The following is a 27,654-nucleotide window of genomic DNA, read 5'->3' on the forward strand; positions in this document are numbered from 1 at the left end:
TCTGAAATGGTGTAGGGTTTCCTGCCTGGGTAGGGGGTTGGACTAGAAGACCTCCAAGGTCCCTTCCAACTCTGTTATTATTATTATTATTAGGATTGCCCATACTTAATAGCCATCCACACCCCCATTGCATTTGATTGGGAAAACACAGAAATAATAATTACAATAACAATACCAACAGCAAGAGAGCCAAGGAATTTGCAGAATCCTGGCACTCACATGGGCGACTGACAGCCGCCCAGAATCACCTTGCATAGAGATGGTCAGCAAACAAATTTAATAAATGAATAAACAAATTTAATACACAGATCAGTGGAGCCAGATATACAGATATATTACGGGACCACCTGCTATTACCTCATGCCTCCCACCGACCCATACGCTCCCACAGAGAGGGACTTCTCAGGGTGCCGTCCACCAAGCAATGTTGGCTGGCGGCTCCCAGGTGAAGATCCTTCTCTGTGGGGGCTCCCACCCTCTGGAACGAACTTCCCCCGGGTTTACGCTAAATACCTGACCTTCGGACCTTCCGCCGCGAATTGAAAACACATCTATTTATTTGCGCGGGGCTGGCTTAAATTTTATTGGTTTTAAATTTCTATTATTAATTTTAAGGGGTTTTTTAGTTTTACATATTTTAAAGTTTTTAGGCCAACTATATAATAAGTTTTTTAATCTGTATTTTAATTGTATATTGTACCGTTTGTTTTACCCTGGCTGTACACTGCCCTGAGTCCTTCGGGAGAAGGGCGGTATAAAAATCGAATTAATAATAATAATAATAATAATAATAATAATAATAATAATAATAATAATAATAATAATAATAATAATACTGTAACACCCACTCAGGTCATATACCCAGATGATCCAGACGATATATAGCAAGGGAGACTAATATTAATGAAAACAATGTCACTCCTAGCAACCAATTTACCAACATCTTCCAGAAACCTCCAGTCACCAACCACCCTTCTGAATCCAAATCTTACAAAAAAGAAAGAAAGAAAGAAAGAAAGAAAGAAAGAAAGAGAGAGAGAGAGAGAGAGAGAGAGAGAGAGAGAGAGAGAGAAAAAAGACTTTTGAAATATTAGATATAGAAAACCTTGCTGGGGTGTAGAATACAATGCTTGGCAATGATCTTCCAAAACTCAGAAAATGCAATTGCTAAGTATGTATATAAAACCTGGGCTACTTTTGTTCTAAGAAATTCTCACTGACATCCTGCAATAAAACCCATAACTATATTAAATTGAATTAACAGAATTCAGCTGCACCAGAGTTTGACCTTGTAAAATGTTATGCAAAATGAAATACACAGTGCCCACAATTAGGAGGCATGATTTCCTTCTGCTTCAAAATAATCCCACAGTTTGATTCAATTGTCCAGGATGTAGGGAAAGATCTTCAAAGCAAAGGATGTGATTTTCATCTTCCTTTACTTCTGACTGAAGCATCTGTGAGGCTCATAGATGTGTCCTGGACAAAGAAAGAAACTTTTGTTTTACGTTAATAGCCTCGATTACTGGAAAGGTGGTATAAAGCAATTATGCAATTGCAGTAAAACCAAACATGTCATGTCTAAAATGCATGCCAAGTGATGTTCAACTACGCAAACACTACACTCCAAACATTGGACCTACTACTGCTTACTGACACTGAGGTGATTTTGATTGCTGGGCCTCTTTTTCTGTGAAACATTTTTTTCCCCTTTAAGAACAAGAACAAGAGAAAGAGAAAAGAAACATACCCACAGAGAGATAGTAATCAGCTGCTGAATGATCCACTGAAAACATTCCCATCACTGAAGTGTTGTGTAGACCGACAAACAAAGGAAAAAACAAAAAAGAGAGGGGAAGGATGAGGAACAAAGCAATAAAACGATGAACATGGCTTAAGTCTGTACAAAGAGGGAAGTTTACAAAAACATCTCAGACACCCACATAATTCACAAAAAGATAAAAAAGGAAGGAGGGAAAGCACATTCAGATTTGCAAGATGTACAAGTAGTTTTAGACCTATGTGGCAACTCTTTCTTGATCTTCTCTACTATGTAAGACTGACACTATAGAAGCTTTATATTATTTATTAGATTTTTATCTTGTCTTTATTACTTTATAAGTAACTCAGGGCAGCCAACAGACATTTAAACACCAATGTTCATTGGGGCCATCCACCCAATGCAATTTTCATGTAATATTTTCACTTGACTATTTGAAAGATTGGGTAGGAGGTGGTATAATATGGATTTATTTACTATTGAGAGGCTGGAAATAATTATAAAATAGATATGCTTGAAAATGCCAAGAATGTTTGGCTATAGAATATTTGGAAGGAAGCTGAATTAATCAAAGCAACAAATTCAATAGGAGGCCCGAAAGGACAAAAAATGTGATCATTTCATCAAGAAACATATTTCATTTATCCAGTTTTAGAATATTTATTCAGGAAAGCAAACTGGAAAATGCAAAGATAAACAGAAATACTTTGCACAGAGAAAGCCTCTTCTCAAAAGGAGCTGCAAAATAGTTTTGCAATCTAACAGCCATGATTTTACAGGATAATGGGGATTTCTTTTACCAGCAAACAATGAAGGGATTGAGGTGAAGACATAGGTGACTTCTTACAGTGTTATCACGAGGCTTTTGGACCTGGAGAGCCCAAGGAAATGAACAGTTCCCTGAAATCTTATCTCCACCACTTATGGATTGAACCCTGGATTATCTTGGTAATGTCAGCTAGTAAGAAGACTGCAAGTTAGATGCAGGCAATAAACAATATCATTTTCGGTAACATGAAATGCATGGGCCAGTTAAAGGGGCATTGGGTCATCCACATTTCAAGAAGCCAACAAAAGCTAACAACTACTGTCAAATCTCTGATCTTCCCTTTGAGAAGAAGATTAGTGAGTAAGTGGTAGAGCTGCAGCTTACATACCTAAGCCTGGGGCAAAAACTGCATTGGTGATTTTCATGGATTACCTACAGGAGGACCTGGAAGGAAGTGGGGTGACCATCCTTGCTCACCTAGATTTTTCAGAACTTTTGACGCTGTCAACCACAGTATTTTTCTTGATTGCTTGTGAGGGTTAGGAGTTGGGGGCATAGTGCTATGGTGGTTTGGTTCAGCATGCAGGTTATTGGGACAGGGGTACTTCATTCTGGAATGCCTCAGTTTAGTCCTTTCTTATATATTTTTTTATTTAAAACATATACATAGCCACCCATCATATAACAAATACTGGGTGGTTGGCAATCAAAAACTAAAGTAAGTATCTTGTTCAGGGGTGTCAAATTCACAGTGTCATGGTGGTGTCACATGACGTATCGGGACTTTTTTCCTTTTCACTAAATCGGGTGTGGGCGTGGCCAGCACGTGATGCATCTGGGCCAGGAGTTTGATAGCCCTGATCTATACCAAAATGATGGGGTAGGTTATCCATATGTTCAGAGTAAACTATCATCAATATGCAGCTGATATTTCTCTACTCTGGATAGATTAGATTAGAAAAATGGAGTAAGTCATGAACTGGTGTTTGGAGATTGAGGGATATAGACAATGAATAACAGGCTGAAACTCAACTCAAAAGCCATGATCTCTGTGACCATATCTCAAGTTATTGTATTCTCTTTGCTGACGATGTTAAACTATTTAACACCACCAACAGTACTACTACCCTTCAAAAGGACCTTGACTTTGTATCCGATTGGTTTAAAACTTGGCAACTCCAAATCTCAACCAGCAAATGCTCAGTCTTACATATTGGAAAAAAGAACCCAAACACTAAGTACAAGCTTGATGGACATTACTTACTGATGACCCCCACCCTGTAAAAGACCTTGGAGTTTTCATATCAAATGATCTAAGTGCCAAAGCCCATTGCAACTACATAGCAAAAAAAGCTCTAAGAGTTGTAAATCTAATTTTGCATAGCTTCTTTTCCAAAAATACTACACTACTAACCAGAGCATACAAAACATTTGCAAGAACCATTCTTGAATACAGCTCACCTGTCTGGAACCCATACCACATCTCTGATATTAATACAATTGAACGAGTCCAGAAATATTTTACAAGAAGAGTTCTCCGCTTCTCTGAAAACAACAAAATACCTTATACCTCCAGACTTGAAATCCTGGGATTAGAAAACTTAGAACTCCACCAACTCAGACATGACCTGTGTTTAACACACAGAATCATCTATTGCAATGTCCTTCCTGTTAAAGACTACTTCAGCTTCAATCGCAATAATACAAGAGCAAATAATAGATTCAAACTTAATGTTAACCACTTCAATCTTGATTGCAGAAAATATGACTTTTGTAACAGAGTTGTTAACGCTTGGAACACACTACCTGACTCTGTGGTCTCTTCTCAAACTCCCAAAATCTTTAACCAAAAACTGTCTACCATTCACCTCACCCCATTCCTAAAACAACTATAAGGGGCGTGCATAAGTGCACAAAAGTGCCTACCGTTCCTGTCCTATTGTTTTCTTTCATTATATGTGCTTATTTATAATGTTGTGACAAAATAAAATAAATAAATAAATACATCTTTTTTTTTAATGGGATTGTGGATTTTTTTAATGAGACCAAAGAGCATGGTCACCAGCCTGGATTCATAACTCTTTGACTGGAGGGCTTTTACATGGCTTTGGCTGGTAAATCAGAACTTTTAAAGGTGGCTTTCCTTGGAACAACATATTGTACCTATGCATGCTCCAGAAATAGTAATTATTCACAACGTTGATTTTGATGTACATTAACATAACTAGGTGGAAGTTTACCTAAAATAATGGTAAAGAATCCAATCTCACAATCCTATGCACTTCTACTCAGAAGTAAGCATTTTGAACACAGTATTTCAAACTAAGAGTATAACCTTAATCATTTTCTCATTTTCTCTGATAGTATAATTCTTTTCTTGTAGCTCTGAAAAAGCGAAGGATTTTGATGAAGGAAAAAACAGCTCTGTTACTATTGTTTGACTAGAGCAGCTCATTCATATTTGTTTAATTTAGTCTTGTGAAGTGTAGTATCACCTCAAAGAATGAATCAACTCTGCCTCCGCTGCCTTTTACTTTCCTGTCAAAGGAGGGGTAAAAATTTTCCTTTCTACGTCAAGAATGACTTACCAAGTGGGTTTAAACAGACCACAGCCACTCTGCAACCCCAGACATGTGCACAGAAAGAAGAGGGCTTCTGTGCTGTTCCCAAAAGAATTTCTCGATTTCCTGCTACTCACAATTCCCAAACCTAGTCCGTCATAACATATTTATTTAAGAAAGAAAATAATGACACTAGTTAAGGTGATGGTTGCAGTTGAGGGTGAGGAGTAGGTGATAGTGTTTGGCCAGAGCTTAGAGAAAGTTATTTTCTTGAAGAGTAAAAAAAGGGGAGGGGAGATAGGGAGTTTTCATATGCTCATTATTCTGAATTGTGCCTATTTCATAACTACAGTATGTCTTTTCCAAATTTGTTTAAATGGAGGATATTGTGATTATCCTCTGTGCTTCCATGGTACAAAGCCGCTTAGATCAGGTTTAAGTTGATCCCATGCTGATTTCCATTATAATCACACAAATTATAGGCTAGAAAACATAGTACATGGAATCATGGGGCTGGAAGAGACCTTGGAGGTCTCCTAGACCAACCCCATGCTCAAAACAGGAGGCCTTAATCAGCAGAAAAGCTTAATGCAACCTGATGCCTTCCGGTCTGGGAATTATGTAGGTAAATTAGTTCAACAAATTTGGAGGCTCCTGGATAGTTGGCTGCTGACAAACAAGTATTATCAGGTTCAAATATCGTACTGTAAGTGTAACCATCTTGAAATGCCGTGTGTAGCCGTGGTTGCATCATTTTTAAAGAAGTAGAATATATGTCACAGTGGATGCCAGTGGAGATCAGTTTGACAGCAAGTGTTTTTAATCTCCATTCTTTAGAGATATTCAGTAGAAAAGTCGGGACAAGTTTTTATTTGTGCTGATTTTCTAGTATCTGCTTATCAACCTGATGATAGTGACCTTTACAACTTCATAAAAGTGTTCAACCCAGGATGGAGGGGGGCCTATGAAAAAAAAATGCACCCAGATACAGATTATGAATGATAAAACATTATCCTAACTTGAAATACCGGTATGTTTTCTTGTTCCAGTCATGACTTCCTGAAGCACTTTTTGTAGTGCTATAATTTAATCAATTCATTAATTTATTCCAATACTATGCACCACTTAGACTAGCAGTTCATTCAATTTGGGTGTATTCACATTCCCTATAGGCCAGGTGACAAGCACCATTTACTGGTTAAATTTGGACAATCAAAGAAGATTAGATAATACATATTTCTCAAAGGTTATGGGATTTTTCCAAAGGTTTGCCCAGCTCTCAGATAGAGTGATCTAACTCTTTCAGGTGCCTAGATGAGACTATATAGATATATGTATATGTATGTATGCAGTGGTGGGATTCAAGGGATTTAACAACCGGTTCTCTACCCTAATGATTTCTTCCAACAATCAGTTTGCCAAACTCCTCAGAAAGTTAACAACTAGTTCTCCCGAAGTGGTGCGAACTGGCTGAATCTCACCACTGTATGTATGTATGTATGTATGTATATGTATGTATGTACACACACACACACAAACACACACACACATCTATATAGCTATATATTTATATAGATAGATAGATAGATACATCTATATAGAGCTAAAGTGTCTCAACTATATAAAACAAAAAACACCAAACAATGAAAAGGGGGGGGTTACGTATCTGCAGTATATGGGGGAAATGAGCATGCCCCAATATACTATCACTAGAGGTGGTATATTTTATTTTATTTTATTGTCATTAGCATCAATGGAAAAAAAAATAGCTTAAGCAGGTGATGGAGAGAAGCAAAAGAAAGAAAAAACAGAATCACTTTTTTTTTTTTTGTCATTACCCTGCTATTTTGAGCAAACCAGGAGGTGGTTTCTCCATACAACTATTTCTCCAATCTCCAGTAGCAGAATTATTCTGACAAAACCAATAATTTGCCAGCTAGATGCAGCATTATACATGCACGTTACATCATAGCAGTCCAAACCATTACTCCCGTTTCCAATATTCTTTATACCATTGGACATTTATAGTAAAAGAATTAATGCAATGCCAAACATGTTGCTTGGTATCCTTTTTCTCTTCCTGCTTTTCATTTCAGGAAATCCGTCATCTTGTTGAAAATAAAAATATCATGGGGACAAGGGAGCAAAACAAAAAGTTCCAACGCATAAAAGTGAAAATAAATTTCTCCCCCACTGTTCTTTCACTCGCTTAAATAAAGCCATGTTCCCTGCTTGTTTTGTAATCAACAGGTTTCCTCCATGTTCCACAGTGTGAATTATGCACATTAAAAAAATGATATGCTTTCCTTATCCTCAGTGCCACTTTTAAAGAAAAAAAAGAGAAAAGAAACGTTTTCTTTATTTGGCAAGTGGCAATTTGGGATTTATTGGCCCAAACTTGTGATTTCATGGGCAGCTTTTTGAATATATGATCCATTTGCCATTCCTCTGGTGCTTTTCACAATTCTTCTGGCTAAAATACTGACAAAACTTGGAGGCTTTCTTTTAAAGAGACTTTTACACTGAACTTGAGCTGTATGTCGTGTCACAACTGGGAAAAGCTTCTTGAATCATATAAAAAGGTTTAAATGACACAATCTTGGAAAGACAGTAGCAAAAGTTCCATGCCTAGCCAAGACCCACCAGCTGCTACAATAGCATGCTCTAACTAAAGCAAGCATTATGAACAGAGGCCTGTGGTCTGAGGTTTCTTTGTTCCAGAAGGAAAGAGACACCACAAATTATCCTCCAGCTTTTCAAGGGCAATTATGGAAACAATAGTCAAAGTGCTGGGTAGGTCTTTTTTGAGAGCTTGTTCTCCATTGTGGTTTACCATGGAGCAAAGAGACCACCAGCCAGGAGAAACTTTAGCAATCAACTTGGTTCTTAGGAAATTACACCTCAAGTCCATATTAACTTCTTGTCAATTGTTAATTCCTATGAATAAACATACTAGAGCTCAGGTCTTTAAAGTAACTATGCTGCTAAACTAACAGGAAGCATGCCAACTCATATTGCTGAAAGAATTGCGTCAATGAAATTCGCCCACCAGCAGGCGTGGATATTCCACCATTCTTATTTCCCAAGATCAGGCTGAAGTTTTTGATTCTTAATTCTTGCAAATGATTATCTATGTTTTTGCTTTATTTAAAAAAATATTGGTGTGGGTTACGTAATGCTGTCACTCCCTTTTTTTAGGAGGATGGTTTTTGTATTACATGAATTCTTACATGTAGTATGTGTAACTTTGCCAAGTCAGACAACTGAGATTTGTTTTGAACTATTTCTAAAAGGGAGAAGGACTTTGGGTAAGATACTGTCTAGGGACTCTCCACTGAACCTCATTTTCCCTATATTTCCTCATAAGGAAGGAAGGCTAATTTCCCCCCTCTTATCTGCCAACAGCCACAGGTTGTTGAGTGACACTAAGAAGGCCAGGAAATCAGGTAAGCTGTTTCTGGGAAAGGATAGCCAGCTAAATCCTTTGTGCAAAGGCTTCTGTTTGCACAGCATTGAGTGATGCCACTGTTCTTCCTTGAAATAATTTGTCACATACCCACCAGACAGCCCATCTTGCACCTGGGACATATGAGATTGCAGTGGTTGCAGTGATGTATGTTAAAGGTATGCAAGACCAGCATGGCTGGTTTAGATTGCTGTCCTTCCAACTGAAGTGTGATAGTGCAAAGCAAATGTAACATGGTGAGAAGAAATTGGAACTAATACATGGGGTGGGAGGAGATGCAAAAAAAAAAAGAGGAAGGTGAATAAATCCTACTAGTGTCAGGTTGGGGAAAATATAATGGAGAGTCTAAGTGGGCTAATTCAGGAAAGAAAGACTATCACTTAATGCCAGTCCTCAATCATGATTGTTTAGCTCCAGTCTGCATTTTAGTTATCTGGATCACTGGGGACCTTAGACCCATAGAAACATACAAAACTGACAGCAGAAAAAGACCTAATGGTTTATCAAGTCTGCCCTTAAAGGCTTTGTTGTTGTTGTTGTTTCCTTTTTAATTTATTTATTATTATAAACTTTTATTCATTAAACATGAAACTCAGTCAACTGAACATTTAAAAATGTATCACAAATATCATTGACTGGCTCTGATGGTTGATACGGGTTGCTGCCAGCATCCTAGGTATCGACCAAGTATCTTCTTAAACTGTATGTTGTTTGGAATAGCTCCGTCTTTTGCAGCTCCGCTGGCGCTACAGCAGGAAGCTGCAACTTCTTGATATATTTTGCAAAATTCTTGGACATGGTACCAAGTACCTCAAAGAGAATGGATATCACTGTTAGATGTTTCATCCATAATCACGTAGTTTTGATGGCCAGTTCAAAATATTTTGTGATACTTTATTATTGTTGTTGTTATTGTTGTTGTTATTTAATAATTTTTTATTTTAATATTTTTGTTTGATAATAGACATGTGTTTATCCCAAGCATGTTTAAACTTAGTTACTGATGATTGACCCACTACCATCATTGGAAGTTGGTTCCAAGCTTGTACTACTCTTTCTGGGAAGTAATACTTTTTAACATTGTTTTTGAACTTCCCTCCTGTTAGTTTGAAATTATGTGTTCTTGATTTTTGCTTAATATTGAAAATACTGCTCTCTAGAGCATTATTCACATACCCTTAATATATTTGGGTTTTGTTTTGTTTTTTATCACAGCCTCCCCTTTACCTTTACCTTCCAAGCTGTACATACTACAGTTCTTCCAAACTCTCCAGATATGTTTTGTCTTTCAGATCTTGCACCATTTTTGTAGCCCATCTCTGGACTTGCTCAATCTTATCAGTATCTTTTTTAAAGAGAGATTTCCAGAACTGGACATAATATTCAGATGGGGTCTGGCTGAAGCCCTCCATAGCAGGATTTTTCCTACTGGTGATCCCTTTAATAATGCATCCCAGAATTTTGCTTCTCTGCATATCTGCCTGGGCACTGTGTTTACACATTTTGCAGAGTGTCTGTTATAAGCACACCTAAATAGCAATAGCAATAGCACTTAGACTTATACACCACTTCACAGTGCTTTACAGCCCTCTCTAAGCGATTTACAGAGTCAGCATATTGCCCGCAACAATCTGGGTCCTCATTTTACCAACCTCAAAAGGGTAGAAGGCTGATAGTAGGATTTTTGATAGAGAATGCCCATGCCATTTTTCAGATTGACAAAGAAGGTTGGTGTTTTTGTTTTGCAGAAACGTTGTGTGAAATATTAAAAAATAAAAGATTGGAGATAAGGGTTCTTTTTTATTCTTTTCCTGAAAGACTCAGTTTGGGAATAAATCCAACAAACAGAAATACTGCTTGTGAAAACTGTTTTGAATTCTCTATGAAATGAAAATAGACATGTCTTATTTTACCAAAAAAAAAAAATTCTGTTTGAAGAGCTATCCAGTTGAGGTCAACTTCGAAAATTAAGGACTATGAAAGCAAAGACCCAGGTCTTTAAAATTGTCCATCTACAGTACATGTTCAAGCTGCATCAGGACCACAGCTTGAACTAGCACAGGAAATAAATCCTGGGCCCCTATGCAGGGATGCTTTGTTTTATTGCTATGACTATAGTAAATATTCCTGAATATACATCTCTACATAGAAATAAGCACATATCGACTTTATACAAATCTGTGATCTCTTGTGTATAGGGGAGAAAGATGGACTCCAGAAACTGCTAGCCTAAATGAGAACAGCTGTCACTTTATTGCCCCATCTTTTAGACTGATCTTAATCTGCAGCAAGAGCAAACACTCTTATTTCATTTATGGCATTTATGAGGTGCAGATATCTGAAATGCTGCAGAGGGCATTGGAGCCCACTTTGGTAAAATCTTAAGCTCTGTCTTCATCAGGCATCAGGTCTAATCAGCATAAACGGGATGTTACAATGGTGGGTCTCGTATCTACAGCCTCTCCAGAGATGGAGCTATTCTAATTCAGTTCCAGTGCAAGTTCCATTGTCAATCCAATTGTCTTCTGTATGAATACTGTAGGGCACGGGTGTCAAACTTGTTTCCATTGAGGGGCGCATCAGGGTTGTGTTTGACATTGGGGGACCGGGCACAGCCAGCATGACATCACTTATGTTGGGCGCACCCAGTGGTGGCATTCAAATAATTTAACAACCAGTTCTCCGCCCTAATGATTTCTTCCAACAACCAGTTCACCAAACTGCTCAGAAAGTTAACAACCAGTTCTCCCGAAGTGGTGCGAACTGGCTGAATCCCACCACTGGGCGCACCTGTGGTGGCCTGAGCACTCTGCCAGCGAAAACAGGCTCCCGAGCTCCATTTTTTACTGTGACGGCCTCCTGCAACCCTCTACTAGTGAAAACGGAGCTTGGGAAGGCTGTGTGCAGCCCTTGCAAGCTTTGTTTTCACTGGCAGAGGCACTGCAGGCCAATCCTTCGCTTTTTCCAGGGCAGCCCTGCAGGCCAGATCTAAGCACCCCATGGGTCAGATCCAGACCCCGGGCCTTGAGTTTGACACCTCTGCTTTATGGCTAACTTTGGCCAGCCCTAGATTTTGTTGCAGGCAGGGAACTATTTCAGCTAGCCCCTAGCTATATTGGGAAAACAGGAATAACTAAAAAAATAATCCCATCAAACATTCAAATGACCAATATTTTGTGCAAATGAGATTTGGAGAGTTCACCCTGTTGCTTTACTTATAGTGAATTGTTCATTTGTCTCTAGTGTGACAGTGTCATTTCCTATTCCATAACTCTACCAGCTTCGGCTTCTGTGATCAGTACAGGCGACTTTGTAAATTCAAATAACTTTATCCTGTTTGTTTTCCTGTTTCTCATAAGAAAACAGATCTTAACCAAACAAATACTCTGGAGTTCCATGGTTTATTTTATCCAAGGTTTCAGTACAAACATGTTTATTCTAGTTAAACTCTTGCCATATCCTTTCTTAATTATATTCAACACCTTCCCACGAGAACTGTGACTGGGGTTATATAAATAGCCTGCTTGGGTCCCAGCTTCACTCTTGAGGTTGTTATGCCCTTCATGCATATAGCACAAGCACATCATTAAAGTGGAAATCCTACCACATTTATTTTGCAGTAGAATTATTGGTCGCAACAAGAATTACCTACAAGTGAATATACATGGGAACTGGGTTATACCAACCTTCACCCATAAGGACCATAAAATTATTTTGGGGAGCCTTGAAGCATATTTTGTTTCATCCAGCAGGTTGCTGGTCCTCATTCCAGCTTCCCTGAAATCCACTGAAGAAGTACATAGTGCTAAGAATGGAAAGAGGGAAAGAGAAAGTCAGGGAGAGCTGTTGTGGCTCCGTCCCCCGAGCCTGTCCTCGTGGAACAGGATGACTCTGAGAGTGTGAGGGGGAGGAGCTGACAGGGCCTCCCTCTCCTGGACCCTCCTCCTCCTCCCTGGCAATGCCCCAATCTCCAGCTGCTGAGGATCAATCCTGGATCAACCCGAGGCAGCAACAAAGAGATAAGCATGCGCAGCAGAGGAAGAGGTGTGGCAGGCTCAGAGAGTGCTTAGTCATGGAGCCACACCCCACAGGGGATAAAAGCGGGTGGAGCTGCCATTGGGCTTTGTGACGGACAAAAACTACCCAGCGTATGTTGCAGCTCGGTCGTTCGGGAGTTAAAGGCCTTTCTTTCCTGTAAGCTTGGCAACGGGACTTGGACACGAGTGCTTTTATCTCTGTCCGAGATAAAGACTTGAGAACTTGGCGGGCCTCTGCAGGGTCTCTGCTAACTCTTGTCACTTCTCGCCTGGACTACTGTAATGCTCTCTACATGGGGCTCCCCTTGAGGTGCATCCGGAGACTTCAGTTGGTTCAGAATGCAACTGCGCGGGTGATAGAGAGAGCCACTCGTGGCTCCCATATAACACCGATCCTGCGCAGGCTGCACTGGCTACCTGTGGTTTTCCGAGTGCACTTCAAGGTGCTGGTTACCACCTTTAAAGTGCTCCATGGCATAGGAACAGGATATCTTCGGGACTGCCTTCTGTTACCACATGCCTCCCACCGGCCGGTACGCTCCCATAGAGAGGGTCTTCTCAGGGTGCCGTCAGCCAAACAGTGTAGGCTGGCGACCCCCAGGGGGAGAGTCTTCTCTGTGGGGGCACCTACCCTCTGGAATGAGCTTCCCCCAGGACTTCGACAACTTCCTGACCTCCGGACCTTTCGTCGCGAGCTGAAGACATATCTATTCTTCCGAGCAGGACTGGCTTAAATAGGGTTTTTAAACATGGATTTTATTGGGGTTTATTTTATATTTTGTATTGTATTTTAAATTTAGGCTATATTGAATAAGTTTTTAAAATAGTGTTTTTATTGTAATGTATTGTATTATTTTATCTGCCTGTTCACCGCCCTGAGTCCTTCGGGAGAAGGGCGGTATAAAAATTAAATTATTATTATTATTATTATTATTATTATTATTATTATTATTATTATTATTATTATTATTATTATTATTATTATTATTATTATTATTATTGTGCTTCCTACAGAAGAATCAGGTCTGTGTCAATAAAAGGACTGTGAAACTCGCGTTTCTCCGTGAAGTGGGAGGGGGGACAGAACAAGAGCAGTGTGTGGAAGGATAAATAGGGTGAGCAAAAGTACCCTTCTAAGTGTTACGGAATGTGTTGTGTCCCCATCAGAGCCTGAATCTTCAGAAGAGGATGAGCCGGAGCTGGGCCCGATGGAGGTTGAGCGGGCAGCCTCATTGGCTTTCAAGGAAGGTGGGAAGGAGCAGGATGAGGCAGTCCTGGGCACTCAGGCAATGGAGCAACGGAGCTCAGGCGATGAGCAAGGACTGCCCCCTTCTGATCCCCAAGCATGGAGAGTGGAGAAGAGGCAGGACAGTGCAGATTGACCCGATGATTCAGGAGGAGAGCACCCCAACCCTCTTCACAAGGCACACTTGGGGACTGAGACTTAAGGAGATGCTGTGGGGAGGGGCTTTTGTTGGGAACAAATACTGAATTCGTGGAGTTTTGTGTGCCATTGATGACGTTTGGAGTCTGCGGGACTTCTTGCCTTGTTCCTTGCTTCCTGGACTAACTGCCTTGTTCCTTTGCTTCCTGGACTCATTGACTTATTCCTTTGCCCTGCTGGACTTCTTGCTTTGAAGTTGTTGTGCTAACAGCATTTTGCTAGACTACTTTTAGCCAGAGGCTGCTGGAGGTGTGTGTGTGTATGTGTGTGTGTGAGAGAGAGAGAGAGAGAGAGAGCACTTTGCTCTGGGACCGGCCATAAATGGGGAAGCATGTGAGGGAAAGTTGGAGCAATAAAGGGGCATTTTAACTATCAACTGACTGTGTTGCCACTGTGCCTTGCCCCGGATCATCACAGAATGCATGGATGACCTTGAGGACAGGGAAAAAGAGATGTTGCCTGAGAAACAATAAGACAAGAGGCTACAGTCCCTTAATGGTCAGAGAAACAAAGGAAGGACCTGGTCTAATGGAGCAAGCCTTTAAACTGGAGTCTGGGAAGTTCATACCTTCAAACTTGAAAAATCTGTCAATGTAGCCTTATAATAAAGTAGATTTAACTTGTCTAATCGTGTTTCTTGTCTGGTTTACTTGGCAAGGTTGACACTATGATTGGAAGTTCACTGTTCAAGTGAGACAGATGGTTACAAAAATAAGAGTGTTTTAGTGATGATGCCCTATGGAATGCTTCCTCAGAGAGTCTCAATCAGTATCCAATTCATACATTTATTGGTGAAATTCATTATGCTTTTAAATGCTTTCTTTTTAGTGGCATGACATATGACAAATCTTTTCCTTAGATTGAGGTATGGTGCTTAAACAGACATTTAGTCTCCTTCTAAACTACATTTATTTCTGTTTTAATGAGTTGTGTGTAATGAGAAGGCAAATGAAAATGAAATTATAATCACTGTAACCATTGATGCAAGTCCTCCTTGCCCTAGCTATAGGGTGAAAAATTCAGCTCAGGCAGGACAATCCAAGAACGTGACCATATAATGTGAGTCTCATAACCAGGAAGAATTGTCACCAATGATGTTAGTGATGGGAGAAACAGATCCCAACTTGGCCCTACCTCTGACATTTCCTTAGTGTGGGGCTAAGTGTGCAACCACCCCTTGGTTTAGTCTGCCTGGATGCAAAGCCATGTTTCCCATTCTAAAGCTATAGAGTGGTAGTGGCAATATTGCTGAGGAAAACAGGTCCTGGCCATGGCCAAGGCTATGATAACCTTGCTCTCTCACCTTCCCAAAGATCTGTGACATGTGGTCACAGTTCTTTGAGAACTTGACGTGTGGTTTGCATGATTGGGAACTTGACGTGTGGTCTTCATGATTATGGGAATTTGGAACTCTGCACTATGAGGTATTCTTAATTTCAAGAATAAAGTAAGATATTGGAAGTTTGCCACCTTGCAACCTTTCTTACTAATCAACATAATGGAAAAGAGAGCTTCAGTGAAGAATAATTTCGTATATATAGAATTGCCACAGATGGAGATAACATTCTCCATTCTATATTTAGATCTTACCAGGTTTCTCTTTAAAGAGCAAACTGATGATTGAACAGGAATAATATATTTTATTAGTTTTTAAAACTAAACATAATTTGCATCACCATATTTGATGAATCTAAAGTAATAAGTTTTGATATTTAAACTTTTCCCATCATGGTGGTCAGCTTCAAAGAAAAAAAAAGTTTCAGGAGGGTAGAAGGGGAAATTTTAGCAGCTCCAATCTTATACATTTCATGAAAATATTTATATGCTGTTCCAGTCCTTATAGACTGTGGGCACTATGCAGCATACAATGCAATAAAAACAAAATAATCGAAAATAACAATGGCAATCAGCTACTATTATTATTCTCCTAACAGTTTTTAGGCCAAAAATCTTGCTAGAACAGTACTGTGCTTAACTTTTCCTAAAAGCAGGGTTGGTTGGTGTTGCTCATATTTCTTAGGCTAAAGTGTTACAGGAAGTGAGGGCTACCATGAAGCTCAAAACTAATAATCTTACAAAGGAGGAAAAGACCCTCAACAGGTTACAAAAAAGGTTCCAAAGTTCTGTTTTATTCCTGAGACTATTTATCATGTATATGAAGCCTTTGCATGAGATCACATTAAGATTTAGAACAAAGCATCATCAATATGCTAGTGACATCCAGCTCTGCCTCTTTTCATCAGATTTAGTTCTGGCAGTGAAAGTGTTGAATCAACATTATGGACTGGGTGAGGGCCAACAAACTGCAGCTCAGTCCACATGAGCCAGGAATACAGTTAGTGGAAGGCTTATCTGTCCAGCAGAGTGGCATTCAGCGTGTTCTGGAATTGGCTGCAGGCCTCTAAATAATTACGTTTATAGCTTGGAGATCTTCTAGAGCTTTCATGGTCATTAGAGGCCTACTGTGACACAGAGTGCCTTTTACCTCAGTGCACTGATCCGCCTGTTATCATTCTTCTCAGACAGAGATAACCTTGTACAGTAATTAGTGTCCTAGCAACAACACATTTAGTTTACTTTAAAGTATTTACATGTGGATTGCCCTTGAAAGCTATCCACATACCTCAGATAATAATAAAATAAAAGTGTACGGAGTAGAAATAAGCATTATAAACATATTAAACTATTTTTTTAAAAAAAAATCCTGTTCATCTCTGAACAAGTGAACTCATTCTAGTTCAAGGAGGTGATATTAACTTATAAAGACTTTCACGGGTACAAACTACAATATCTGAAATCTGGGGTTCTGTTGGATGCATAGCTTCTGTTCAAGGAGCAGATGGCAGCCATGGCCAGGAGAGCTTGTACATTAATTCCATGTAGCAATTGTGCCCATTTGAAGATCAGGAGGCACTAATCACAATCACTCATGCTTTAGACAACCCTTCCCCCCCTTTAAATTATTGCAGCATGTCCTATGTGAGGCTGCTCTTGAAGAGCATCTGGAAGCTTCAGGTTGTCTGGACTGCAGCAGCATATGCAGATCAGGCACACTGCAGTACATCTAGAATAGAATAGAATAGAATAGAATAGAATAGAATAGAATAGAATAGAATAGAATAGAATAGAATAGAATAGAATAGAATAGAATAGAATAGAATTCTTTATTGGCCAAATGTGATTGGACACACAAGGAATTTGTCTTAGTGCATACGCTCTCAGTGTACATAAAAGAAAAGATACATTCATCAAAAATCATAATAATTTAATGATAGTCATAGGGAACAAATAAGCAATCAAATTATATTAGGAAACAGTCAATATAAATCATAAGGATACCAGCAACAAAATTACAGTCATACAGTCATAAGTGGGAGGAGATGGGTGATAGGAACGATGAGAAGATTAATAGTAATGCAGACTTAATAAATAGTTTGACAGTGTTGAGGGAATTATTTGTTTAGCAGAGTGATGGTGTTTGGGAAAAAACTGTTCTTGTGTCTAGTTGTTCTGGTGTGCAATGCTCTATAGCATCGTTTTGAGGGTAGGAGTTGAAACAGTTTATGTCCAGTATGTGAGGGATCTGTTAGTATTTTCACAGCCCTCTTTTTGATACCAATTGATTGGTAGCAATTATTTTTTCTGCAGTTCCACTGATCCTTTGAAGTCTGTGTCTGTCTTGTTGGGTTGAAGAACCAAACCAGACAGTTATAGAGGTGCGGATGACAGACTCAATAATTCCTCTGTAGAACTGTATCAGCAGCTTCTTGGGCTATCTTTATAACACCACTGCTAGGAGGACTGCACTGGCTGCCAGTGAGCTTCCAGGTACAATTCCAATTAATGGCTGTCACCTTTAAAGCCCTCATGGCATGGGACCAAATTAATCCCCAGTGGTATTCACCATCCCACCAGATTTGGCAAAATGGGCATAGTCCAGGTACCTTCAATGAAAGAGTGTCAACTGGTAAGTCTCAGGAAACGTTCCTTTTCTGTCATATTACCTGCCCTATGGAATAGCTTCCTTCCCCAAACACAGACAGTCCCAACTCTATTAGTCTTTCACAAGGATCTGGCTTTCCCCCATTTAATCCAGGATGCTCATGGGGGGCGGGGGAGCTCTAGGACAGATGAACCTGATTGTGCCTTAACTAAGACTTGGTGGTGTTTTATTTGGTTTTTCTTTTTCTTATTTTTTCTTTTTCTTATTTTGTTCATTACTAAAGATTTTTTTTAACAGATGGGGGACCATATGCATTGATTCGATAAATACATGCATTAATTTCACTAAATTCACTTAGTTCTTACACTAAGATCTTTAAAGCCTTGATATTGGAGCCTTTCCTTATTGATGACTTCAGTGGCTATCCAAAACAACTTTTTCAGAGATAGTCCTCTAACTTTGTTTTGTTTTTTCCCAGTATGTATTGCCTTCTATTGCATTTCAGCAAGTTAACACACATTTTTAATTTGTATGCTCTGAATAAAATAATATGCTAATTTCAAACAAAAATGCTGTTAAACTGTTTAAATGAATATGTTTTTATTGTTTTATATTAATGCAAACTGTTCTTACATTTTTATTTTGCAATTTTAATTTGTTATGAAGTCTCCTGGAACAGTCTGCTTTTGAAGGGTGGCATACCAAATTTAACAACAAATAAATATAATGGTTCAAATAGAAGTTGGAAGACTTTGTACACGACAGTTGGTGATCGCACTTTTAACATATTTTTAAATCCCCAAATAACTTTTACCAATGTCTGAGCAGAGTGTGTGGCAGCTGCTTAAAAAGTCTGTACATCTGAAGACTACGTGAATAAAAAAAAAGCCATTCATGTGCACTCATGTGCATTTGCCACACATCTAGGCTTTATTCTCCAGCAGATATTGACAAAAGCTATTGGGAAGTGCTTGTTGAAAGTCTCTTTTTCCATAGGACCGTCTGACATGTTTTCTTTTGATCATATGATAACCAAATGCTTCCAGGATCTGTTGAATAGATCCAGACTGAAATCGCAACATTGAAACAGGTTTTCATGTTCTACTTTGATAACAATTTCTTTCCTCTTTCAGCTCACAACTCCAGTTTTTCCAATGGTCATCAAACTGGGACATGCTCATTCAGGAATGGGAAAGGTAAGGATGTGCATAGACATTCTCACATGAATCTCTTCAATCCAATAAGTCAAACTTCTAAAATCTTTGTTTCAGCCCTTCATTAAAAGAGGTAAGTAAGTCCATATATTGATCTTGTTGGCCAGACCACATGAAAGAAACAGATGGGTATTATCTAGAGTGCAGGATATTGAAATAGAAAACGGTTACAGGAAATATGATGAGGGCAAGTATATTTTCTTCCAGGGTAAATTCACAAAACTTGGAAACATATCAGGGATAATTGTTTCACAGGAAAGCTAGGTTCTCTCTTTCACTGTGTAAGCAAAATTTTTAATTGCAGAGCCTTTAATGGCAACATGGCAAAATATCCCTGCTTTCCCCCCCTTTTCTTGCACATATGTCTGTGTGCATTCAGTTTTAATAAAATAAAGCAAAAATAAACACTAGGATATCCATTGGCATTGAAAATAACAGTATCATATTATTACTGAGAATAATTCTCAGACGCTACAAAAGATTATTCAAATTGGCTCAGCTGATAGAAAGTTGTTAGGTCATCGATTTTTATAACTTGGTTTTTCTGCCCAATAAGCCATTTTTCCTGGAATTCTATTTCTATATCAGTATCTTGTTTGTTCCAAAGCAAATAAGAACTTGAATTTGAATTTAAGTGGCAATTCATTTCTAAGGAGAAAGTTAAGACCTCTTCAATCTAACAAGCACTTTCTCTGCTTGGCAACCAACTTTGTAAGGAAGAACTAAACTAACCCGAGAAACAGTTAATTACCTGGCTTATGTGGATCTTGCTTAAGCATGATTTTTGAGGAAATCACAATAGCCTTGGATCATACATCACATGCTAGGCTATATCTCAACCTATACAATTAAAACCACAGTATAGCTTAGTACCATTTGTAAACCTACCAAATATATGGCAAATAAAAGAGAGAATAAAGCTGACAGAATTTAAATTGAGAGTAAAGAAGCCAAAACCTAAAATGTGAACTGGTTGTACCATTCCATAATATTGATATACTGTATTTTCTTAATTTTAATATAGTTGGGTTCTATTTGAATTAAATACTGGGCTACTGTGACCATCTGCCTGTTAAAAATGCTTTTGGTATTCTAATTATGGATTGAAAAAATCCACAAATTAGGCAAATTAGTCCAGACAAAAGAGCACCTATTTCTAAAAAGAAAACATCACCACTCTGCAATCCAGCATTGTCCAAAGACATTCCCGTGGTCATGTGTGACCAGCACAACTATATGCCAAGGCGCACAGAATGCTGTTACCTTTCCACTGAAGTGATACTTATTTATCTATTCACATTTGCATGCTTTCAAACTGCTAGGTGGGGAGGAGCTGGGGCAAGTACAGGAGCTCATCCCATCATGCAGTGCTTGGATCTCAAACCCAGGCTGTCAGCTTTCCAGACGACAAGCCCAGTGTTTTTAACCATTGAACCATCACATCCCATGAATGCACACACATTTGGATATGCATGTATGTGATTTATTATCAGCCCAAATTAATCCACTTCAGAATAAAGGCCTCTATACTTCCAAATTAAATTATATCAATTTCTCAGTATTACTTTGGACATTTTCTAGGTTTCTTAAGGTCAGTTCATATGTAATTAAGGATTATTATTTTCCAGCATTGATAGGCTCATCATGTGATATGGCCAGGCCAATCCATTTCCATGAGGCAATCTATTTAGCTATGTTATGTAATCCAGTCTTTTGGCAGACATATACTTTTTTTTTTGTTACCTTATGCTATGTTAAGCATTTGCCATTTCAACTATACAACTTTTAACTTCTGCATTGTCCAAATTTCACAACCATATGTCATCAGATCAATTGCTTGATTAAGCAATTCCATCTTCTAGGGTTAATATATTGGTTTTGAGCATGAAATTGTCCAAGTGCTCTTCAATCTAGTTCAAAATTTCTTCTATAATATCACCTTCTATGGTAATTTATTGACTGAAGGGCAGAGAGAGAGAGATGATTGGTTAATGCAATGCGTATTTACTTTATCTAATGCCAACTATGGATTGAACCAGCAGGAAGGAACTTCAAATCTACCTGGCAACAGATCAGGAGTTCAGAGCAAATTAGAAATCAGATAAGTTCCTGTGTTTGGCTGTCATAGCCAAGATTTCCTGCTGTGCAAACCTTAGAATTCTAGAAGCCAAAAATATATTGCCGTTCTGATGTATTCTGTTTCATTTTATATTAAAAGGAAGCCAGTAATTATGATGCTCCCTTTTAATTGGATGTCACATCTTAAGAGGTCAGTTCAATCCTTGGCAAGTCCATTTATTATCTTCACCCATGCAAAAACCTCTACAGTAATCCCATGTAAAGTAATTTAAGATAACTGCCTTTCCTGGATCTAATCTTGTAATTTATCGATACTCAATCCAGAAATGTGCACTGAAAATAACTTTCTGGTCTTTGACTTCGATTTTATATAAACTAATCTGGCCAATGTGAAATCATACGGGAGGCAGGTGCCTATCGAGTACATAAAGCCATCCATACCCACACAATTCTCTCAACTTCAATGATCCCAGCAGAAGTTTTTCTTCACTACTTTGGTTGTGTGATCGAAATTGTCAGAAGTAAATGGTCAGTATCTTCAGATGGTTATGTTTATATACTTCGCCTCTTAATGGTAAGATTTTCAGTGTACCCATGCTCACCCAGGCTTATTTTCTGAAAGGATTCATTGAGGTTTTCGACATTTCTGTGGTATAAAGTTTATTTACAGAGACAGAGCGAGAAAGCTTGAAATAAGATTAAGGTTTAAAGCATTAGCACTTTTCCCCATCAGATTTTTAGGAGAATCATATTACTATTGGATTTCTTGTAGGAAGCAAATTCAGTTCTCTGCCTTATTTTCTCTCCTTGGCAAACAAAGTTTGTAGAGTCCATAGTGCTCTCTGACTTTGGTTGTTTTCTTGCAAACATTTCCTTACCAGACTAAGTAACTTTTCAGTGCTAGAAAGGAGTGGAATTTGCTCTGTTTATATATTGTAGCTTGTTCGGTCAGTGTTACTAGAGGTGTTCTTTTCTCCTTGGTATTTTCTTGATTAGGTTATTGTTTACTGCTTGATTATTTGTCCAAATTGGTCTTTGGTTTATTTAAAATGTTTTGGAGGGCTTGAGTTTGTTTGTGTACTACAGTCAGGGGTGGGCTTCAAAAATTTTAGCAAGGGGTTCTCTGCTTGGTTGCTGGATGGGCGTGGCCATAGTGGGCATGGCCTTGTCGGCCTCCTGCACCATGGGGGGGTGGCATTTTTGCCCTCCCTGGGCTCCAGAGGCTTGAGCCTCCATGAGGGTGAAAACAGCCTCCCCAAGCTCCTGAGGCCCTCTGGAGGCTAGAAATGGGCCCTTTTCCAGCCTTCCCGAACTTCCAGTAGGCCCATTTTTCACCCTCCCCAAGCCTCTATGCACGCCCTGCACTTACCTGCATCCAAAATCAAGAGATTTGTTCCCTTGCTTGGCAAGGAGCCTGATAGAAGGTCACTACTCTGTTCACCCCTTTACTTGCTGGATACAGGGGCTGGGAGGCCTTACGTCATCAGGAACAGGTAGCATCAGGGGATTTTTGACTTTGCCGCTCCTGAGGCTGACATTCCACAGGTCCTGCTGAAGTAGCTTCTTCGCCTCAGTCATCATCTGATTCTTGGATCATGACATCTGCCTGAATCCTATTATTAACCCTATTTTATTGCTGCCACAATAAAAAAAATACTTTTAGCATCTCACTTAGAAAATAATATAATACTGTATAAACAAAACCCCATAACAAAACTACAAGACAATACCACAATCGCAAGAAAATAAAAGATGCAACAACTCAAAGCACTCTGAAGAAGCTCTTTTTTAGGAGCTTGTAGAAACCAGCAAAGTTGTTCCCTAGACCAGGAGTCTCCAACCTTGGCAACATTAAAACTTGTGGACTTCAACTCCCAGAATTCCTCAGCCAGCTGAGGAATTCTGGGAGTTGAAGTCCACAAGTCTTAAAGTTGCGAAGGTTGGAGACCCCTGCTCTAGACTTATTACTGACCAAATGAGGGAACAGCATGTGTCCCCAAATTTCTCCATATCAGAATAGAATAGAATTTTTTATTGGCCAAGTGTGATTGGACACACAAGGAATTTGTCTTCATATCTATATGAAACTTAAAATACTCAACATGCCAGTTATATGGTAACTTGGTTCCCATCTGTACCACATTCCTTCAAATAGAGTCTTCACCTCTCTTTGACCAGATCATGGAACAGCATTGTGCCAGTTTTATAGTGAAGGGAAAGTACATTTCCTATTTATGGGTAATGTGTATTTTTGTAACTTTGGTTTTAGGCCTTTAAAATTAGATCAAATAAAGAGATTCCTTCAGATCCCTGTTAGCCATATTTCTTCTCTTTTTTTTAAAAAAAGTACCTATTTAAGGCAATTCATGAACCAACACTTAGTTGTTTGTAGCTACTTATTTGCATTATTTAGGGTGGAATATTTTCATGCTTTGGGGATTTGGGCTGTTTGTGTTTTTCCATGTAACCAAAAATAAGGAGGCCCATTAATGTCTTGTTTAAACATCAAGTCTTTTTGAGGAGAAAGCTTTTTCATCATCATGCTTTTTCCAAAGCTAGAAATAAGTGATTCTGAAGTATGAAAAACTGTTTTCAAAAGGAAAAGAGTAAAAGTCTTTAGTTGACAGCAGGCAAATATTTTCTTTAAAGCAGGGCAAATAAATTCAGATGTAACACAGGTTAAGCGTTCCATTCACACGAATTCTGATTCATTTTAGCAGCTGCACTCATTGCTGTAAATTACAGGCTTCTCAAATAATGAGCTCAATTATTAAATCTTTTTCTGAACATAAAGGCATTGTGTCACAATGTCAGTATCTGGAAATTATTAGTAATATGGATTTTTCAGAATAAACCTCTTGTAGATGGAAATAACTGAAACATTGTAATAGAGTTTTAAAATTCTTTGTGTAAGAAGATTTATAGTTTGTTTCTTGGCAAGACTTCTTTGCAAAATAATTAAGTCTTTGGTTTCTAAATGGAAGCTCTTGGGAAGTTGAAATGAGAAATTAGTAGAATGCATATCACGCTGAGCTAATGGTTGTGTTCTTTCAAAAAAAAAATAAAGCTGTATTTAAGCTTTCCACCCTTTTCAGCTATGTGCATATGTGTATGTCTGAGTATATGAAATATATAGTCTTGAAAAGAACTTCATAGTAATGCAAATCAAAATATGCTCCAGAAAAGTCCTCCAAGGTCCTTCCCAACTCTGTAATTCTGTTATTTCAAGCTAAAGATTCCTAGAATCTCATATTTAAATCTCAAAACATTTAAAAGTCGCATACTATACATTCACATATCTTCAACAGGAAAACAATGGTCAATTCAGACTTCTTATCCATTATTGAATATTCACACCAATGTCCAGCATATTGCAACTCCTTCTGTCTCTCTTTCTCATATAATTGTATTAAAATTATTAGATTACTAGTATCTGTAGTCTGAGCTCTACAGGTTTCCCTTTTTGCAATTAAATAAATAAAAATTCCATACATCTTTAATAATATATGAGGCTGATCACTGGCCAAAAGCTGCTTCCTTTTTGTCAAACCACACCTTGTCTTTTATGGATCATGGAACCAAAGTCTTTGCTTAGTTTACTGAAGATTTGCTACCTCTTATCTATAAAACTCACTAAATTGTTTGAACCTAAAGATCTATCTTAATAAAAAGGTAAAAGTAAAGGTTCCCCTTGCACATATGTGCTAGTCGTTCCCGACTCTAGGGGCAGTGCTCATCTCCGTTTCAAAGCGAAAGAGCCAGCGCTGTCGAAAGATGTCTCCGTGGTCATGTGGCCGGCATGACTAAGCATCAAAGGCGCACGGAACATGGTTACCTTCCCACCAAAAGTGGTCCCTATTTTTCTACTTGCATTTTTTACGTGCTTTCAAACTACTAGGTTAGCAGAAGCTGGGACGAGTAACGGGAGCTCACCCCATTATGCAACACTAGGGATCTGAAGCACTGAACTGCCGACCATTCGATCGACAAGCTCAGAATCTTAGCCACTGAGCCACCGCATCCCTGTATCTTAATATAGAGCTGCTTATATTCGGAGAAAGGAAAAAGATCTATCAAAGTTGAAATCAGTTTCCTAATTTCAGCTGTAGTGATTCCAATCCAAAATATAGTGTGTAATGCAAAGTTCCAAAATGTGTTTATTGAACACCAAATTAGGAGCACCCAAATTGAACATGTAACCTACGACTTATGAGATCGGGGGGTGGGGGGGATTGCATTGTGTTTTCCATGGAAGCAAACCCACTCTTTAAATTTCCATTTCCTCCTATTTGAAATGAGCCAAAGTATACATCTGTAGTCCAGATACTTTCACTTTTCATTTATAACCTAATAAAGTTTCCCCCTCCAAAAAAAAGTTAATGGAATGGAAGGGGAAAACATTGACTGTGACCTAGGAAATAAAGCCATGAGCAACATATGAACTTAATTTCCTGAGCCACAGATAGGGCTGATCTTTCACTGTCTTCTGCCTTGATTTTTTTCAGTACTCAGTATTTTTTTAATACTCGGTTTTAAAGTGAGCTTTTGGCCTCTACTGAATTTTCCTTTCCCAACTATAAAATATGGGCACTTCTGTCCAAGCTCCTCACTTCAGCACAAAGATGTCCCATCGTTCATGCGCTGTTCATCAGCAGTTGAATGGTATAGGTTCTCCTGCTTGAGCAGGGGGCTGGACTAGAAGACCTCCAAAGTCCCTTCTATTCTATTCTATTCTATTCTATTCTATTCTATTCTATTCCTTGTTCTGAAGCACGTTATGGAGGTAGAATCAGCAGTGCAGAGCACACTTGTGTGTGTGTCATAAGGCACATTGTGTGCAATAGTCAAATTTAAGTCAACTTTGGTTCCTTTAGCCAGCAGATCTATCAAGCTGTCTAGATTCAGCCTTGCCTTGCCTGTTAATTAGAAGGCAAGCAATCTATGAACTGAATGAGGATTTAAATGGATATATACAGGTAGTCCTTGACTTACAACAGTTCGTTCAGTGACCGCTCAAAGTTACAATGGCACTGAAAAAAGTGATTTATGACCATTTTTCACACTATTACAACTGTTGCAGCATCCCTTACGACCATTATGGTGAATCTATGGTGGCACATAGCACTCTCTCTGTGGGCATGCGAACCGTCACCCCAGTTCAGCTCTGCCACGCATGAGGGGGGATTCATGTGGGGGACAGCATACTCATGCGTGGGGAGGCAGAGCATGGGCAGTAGGCATGCATTACAGAATACGTGCAGGGGCCACGCATGCATACATGGGAGAAGGGCGCATGCGCAGGGCCCGCAAATACATTGCATTTTGGAATTGTGCACGCTTTGATTAGCCATCCTGCCCTATAGTCACATGATCAAAATTCGGATGCTTGGCAACTGCTTCATATTTATGACAGTTGCAGTGTCCCGGGATCATGTGATCCTCTTGTGCGACCTTCCAAAAAGCAAAGTCAATGGGGAAACCAGATTCACTTAACAGCCAGGTTACTAATTTAACAACTGCAGTGATTCATTTAACAAATTTGGCAAGAAAAGTTATAAAATGGGAAAACATTCACTTAACAAATTTCTTACTTAACAGCATAAATTTTGGACTCAATTGTGGTCGTAGTTGAGGACTACCTGTATAATGATAAAATGCTGAGGGCTCCTGGGTACATCCAAAGTTGTGGTGCAAAGTACCCCAATGCCTTTCCTGAACTCCTCTAACTTATTGAAAAAGTGAGATGTAAGAAGTACAATATGTATATTTTCCTCAACTCTGCAACATTTCTCTGCAGTTACTTCTTTTGTGTGTGGTTGCATAAAGGAAAAAACATACTGTACACACACTGATTTCATACAAATATAACTCAGCAGACAAGGATCAGATACAATTATGCTTGTATCTACTTGGACCTCAGCAGATCAGCACAAAATGCTTTTATTTCAATGTTTATATCTGCTAAAAAAAACAGATACAGGAAGTTGCAAAAGGCATAGTGAGACCATCCTGTTTGTTTGTTTGTTTGTTTGTTTGTTTGTTTGAACATTAATTGCTCTTGGGGTCATTTGGCTCAAAAATATAGGAAAGAGTTCAAAGAAATATTCAAAAAGAGACAACATAATATTTTAACATTTTCTGGATATGAAATGTGCAATCCTTTTAATCCCAGCATCCTGGATTATTAAATAGGATTATTAGATAGGATTATTAGATAGGACCCCTAACAGTACTTAATACTGTCACTTTTATTTGGCAAAAATGCCACCCATTAATAAAGTTGGAGGTCAGGATCAAGCTGATGGCAGGCAGCAGAATTAGCCTGCAATACCTCGTTCTAACGACAGCACCACCACAGCTC

At 38.8% G+C, this 27,654-nt stretch overlaps 1 protein-coding gene across 1 annotated transcript in view; it reads left to right on the forward strand.

Moving 5' to 3' along the window:
- The window catches only part of SYN3 (synapsin III), a 233,573-nt gene that overhangs the window by 162,734 nt on the left and 43,185 nt on the right, over positions 1-27,654 (forward strand). Inside the window, exon 7 of the mRNA XM_058189703.1 lies at positions 19,134-19,196. Coding sequence (XP_058045686.1) covers positions 19,134-19,196 — 63 coding nt within the window. The remainder of the gene's footprint in view (positions 1-19,133; positions 19,197-27,654) is intronic.

Source organism: Ahaetulla prasina, chromosome 7 (genome assembly GCF_028640845.1).
Source record: "Ahaetulla prasina isolate Xishuangbanna chromosome 7, ASM2864084v1, whole genome shotgun sequence".
Lineage (NCBI taxonomy): Eukaryota > Metazoa > Chordata > Lepidosauria > Squamata > Colubridae > Ahaetulla > Ahaetulla prasina.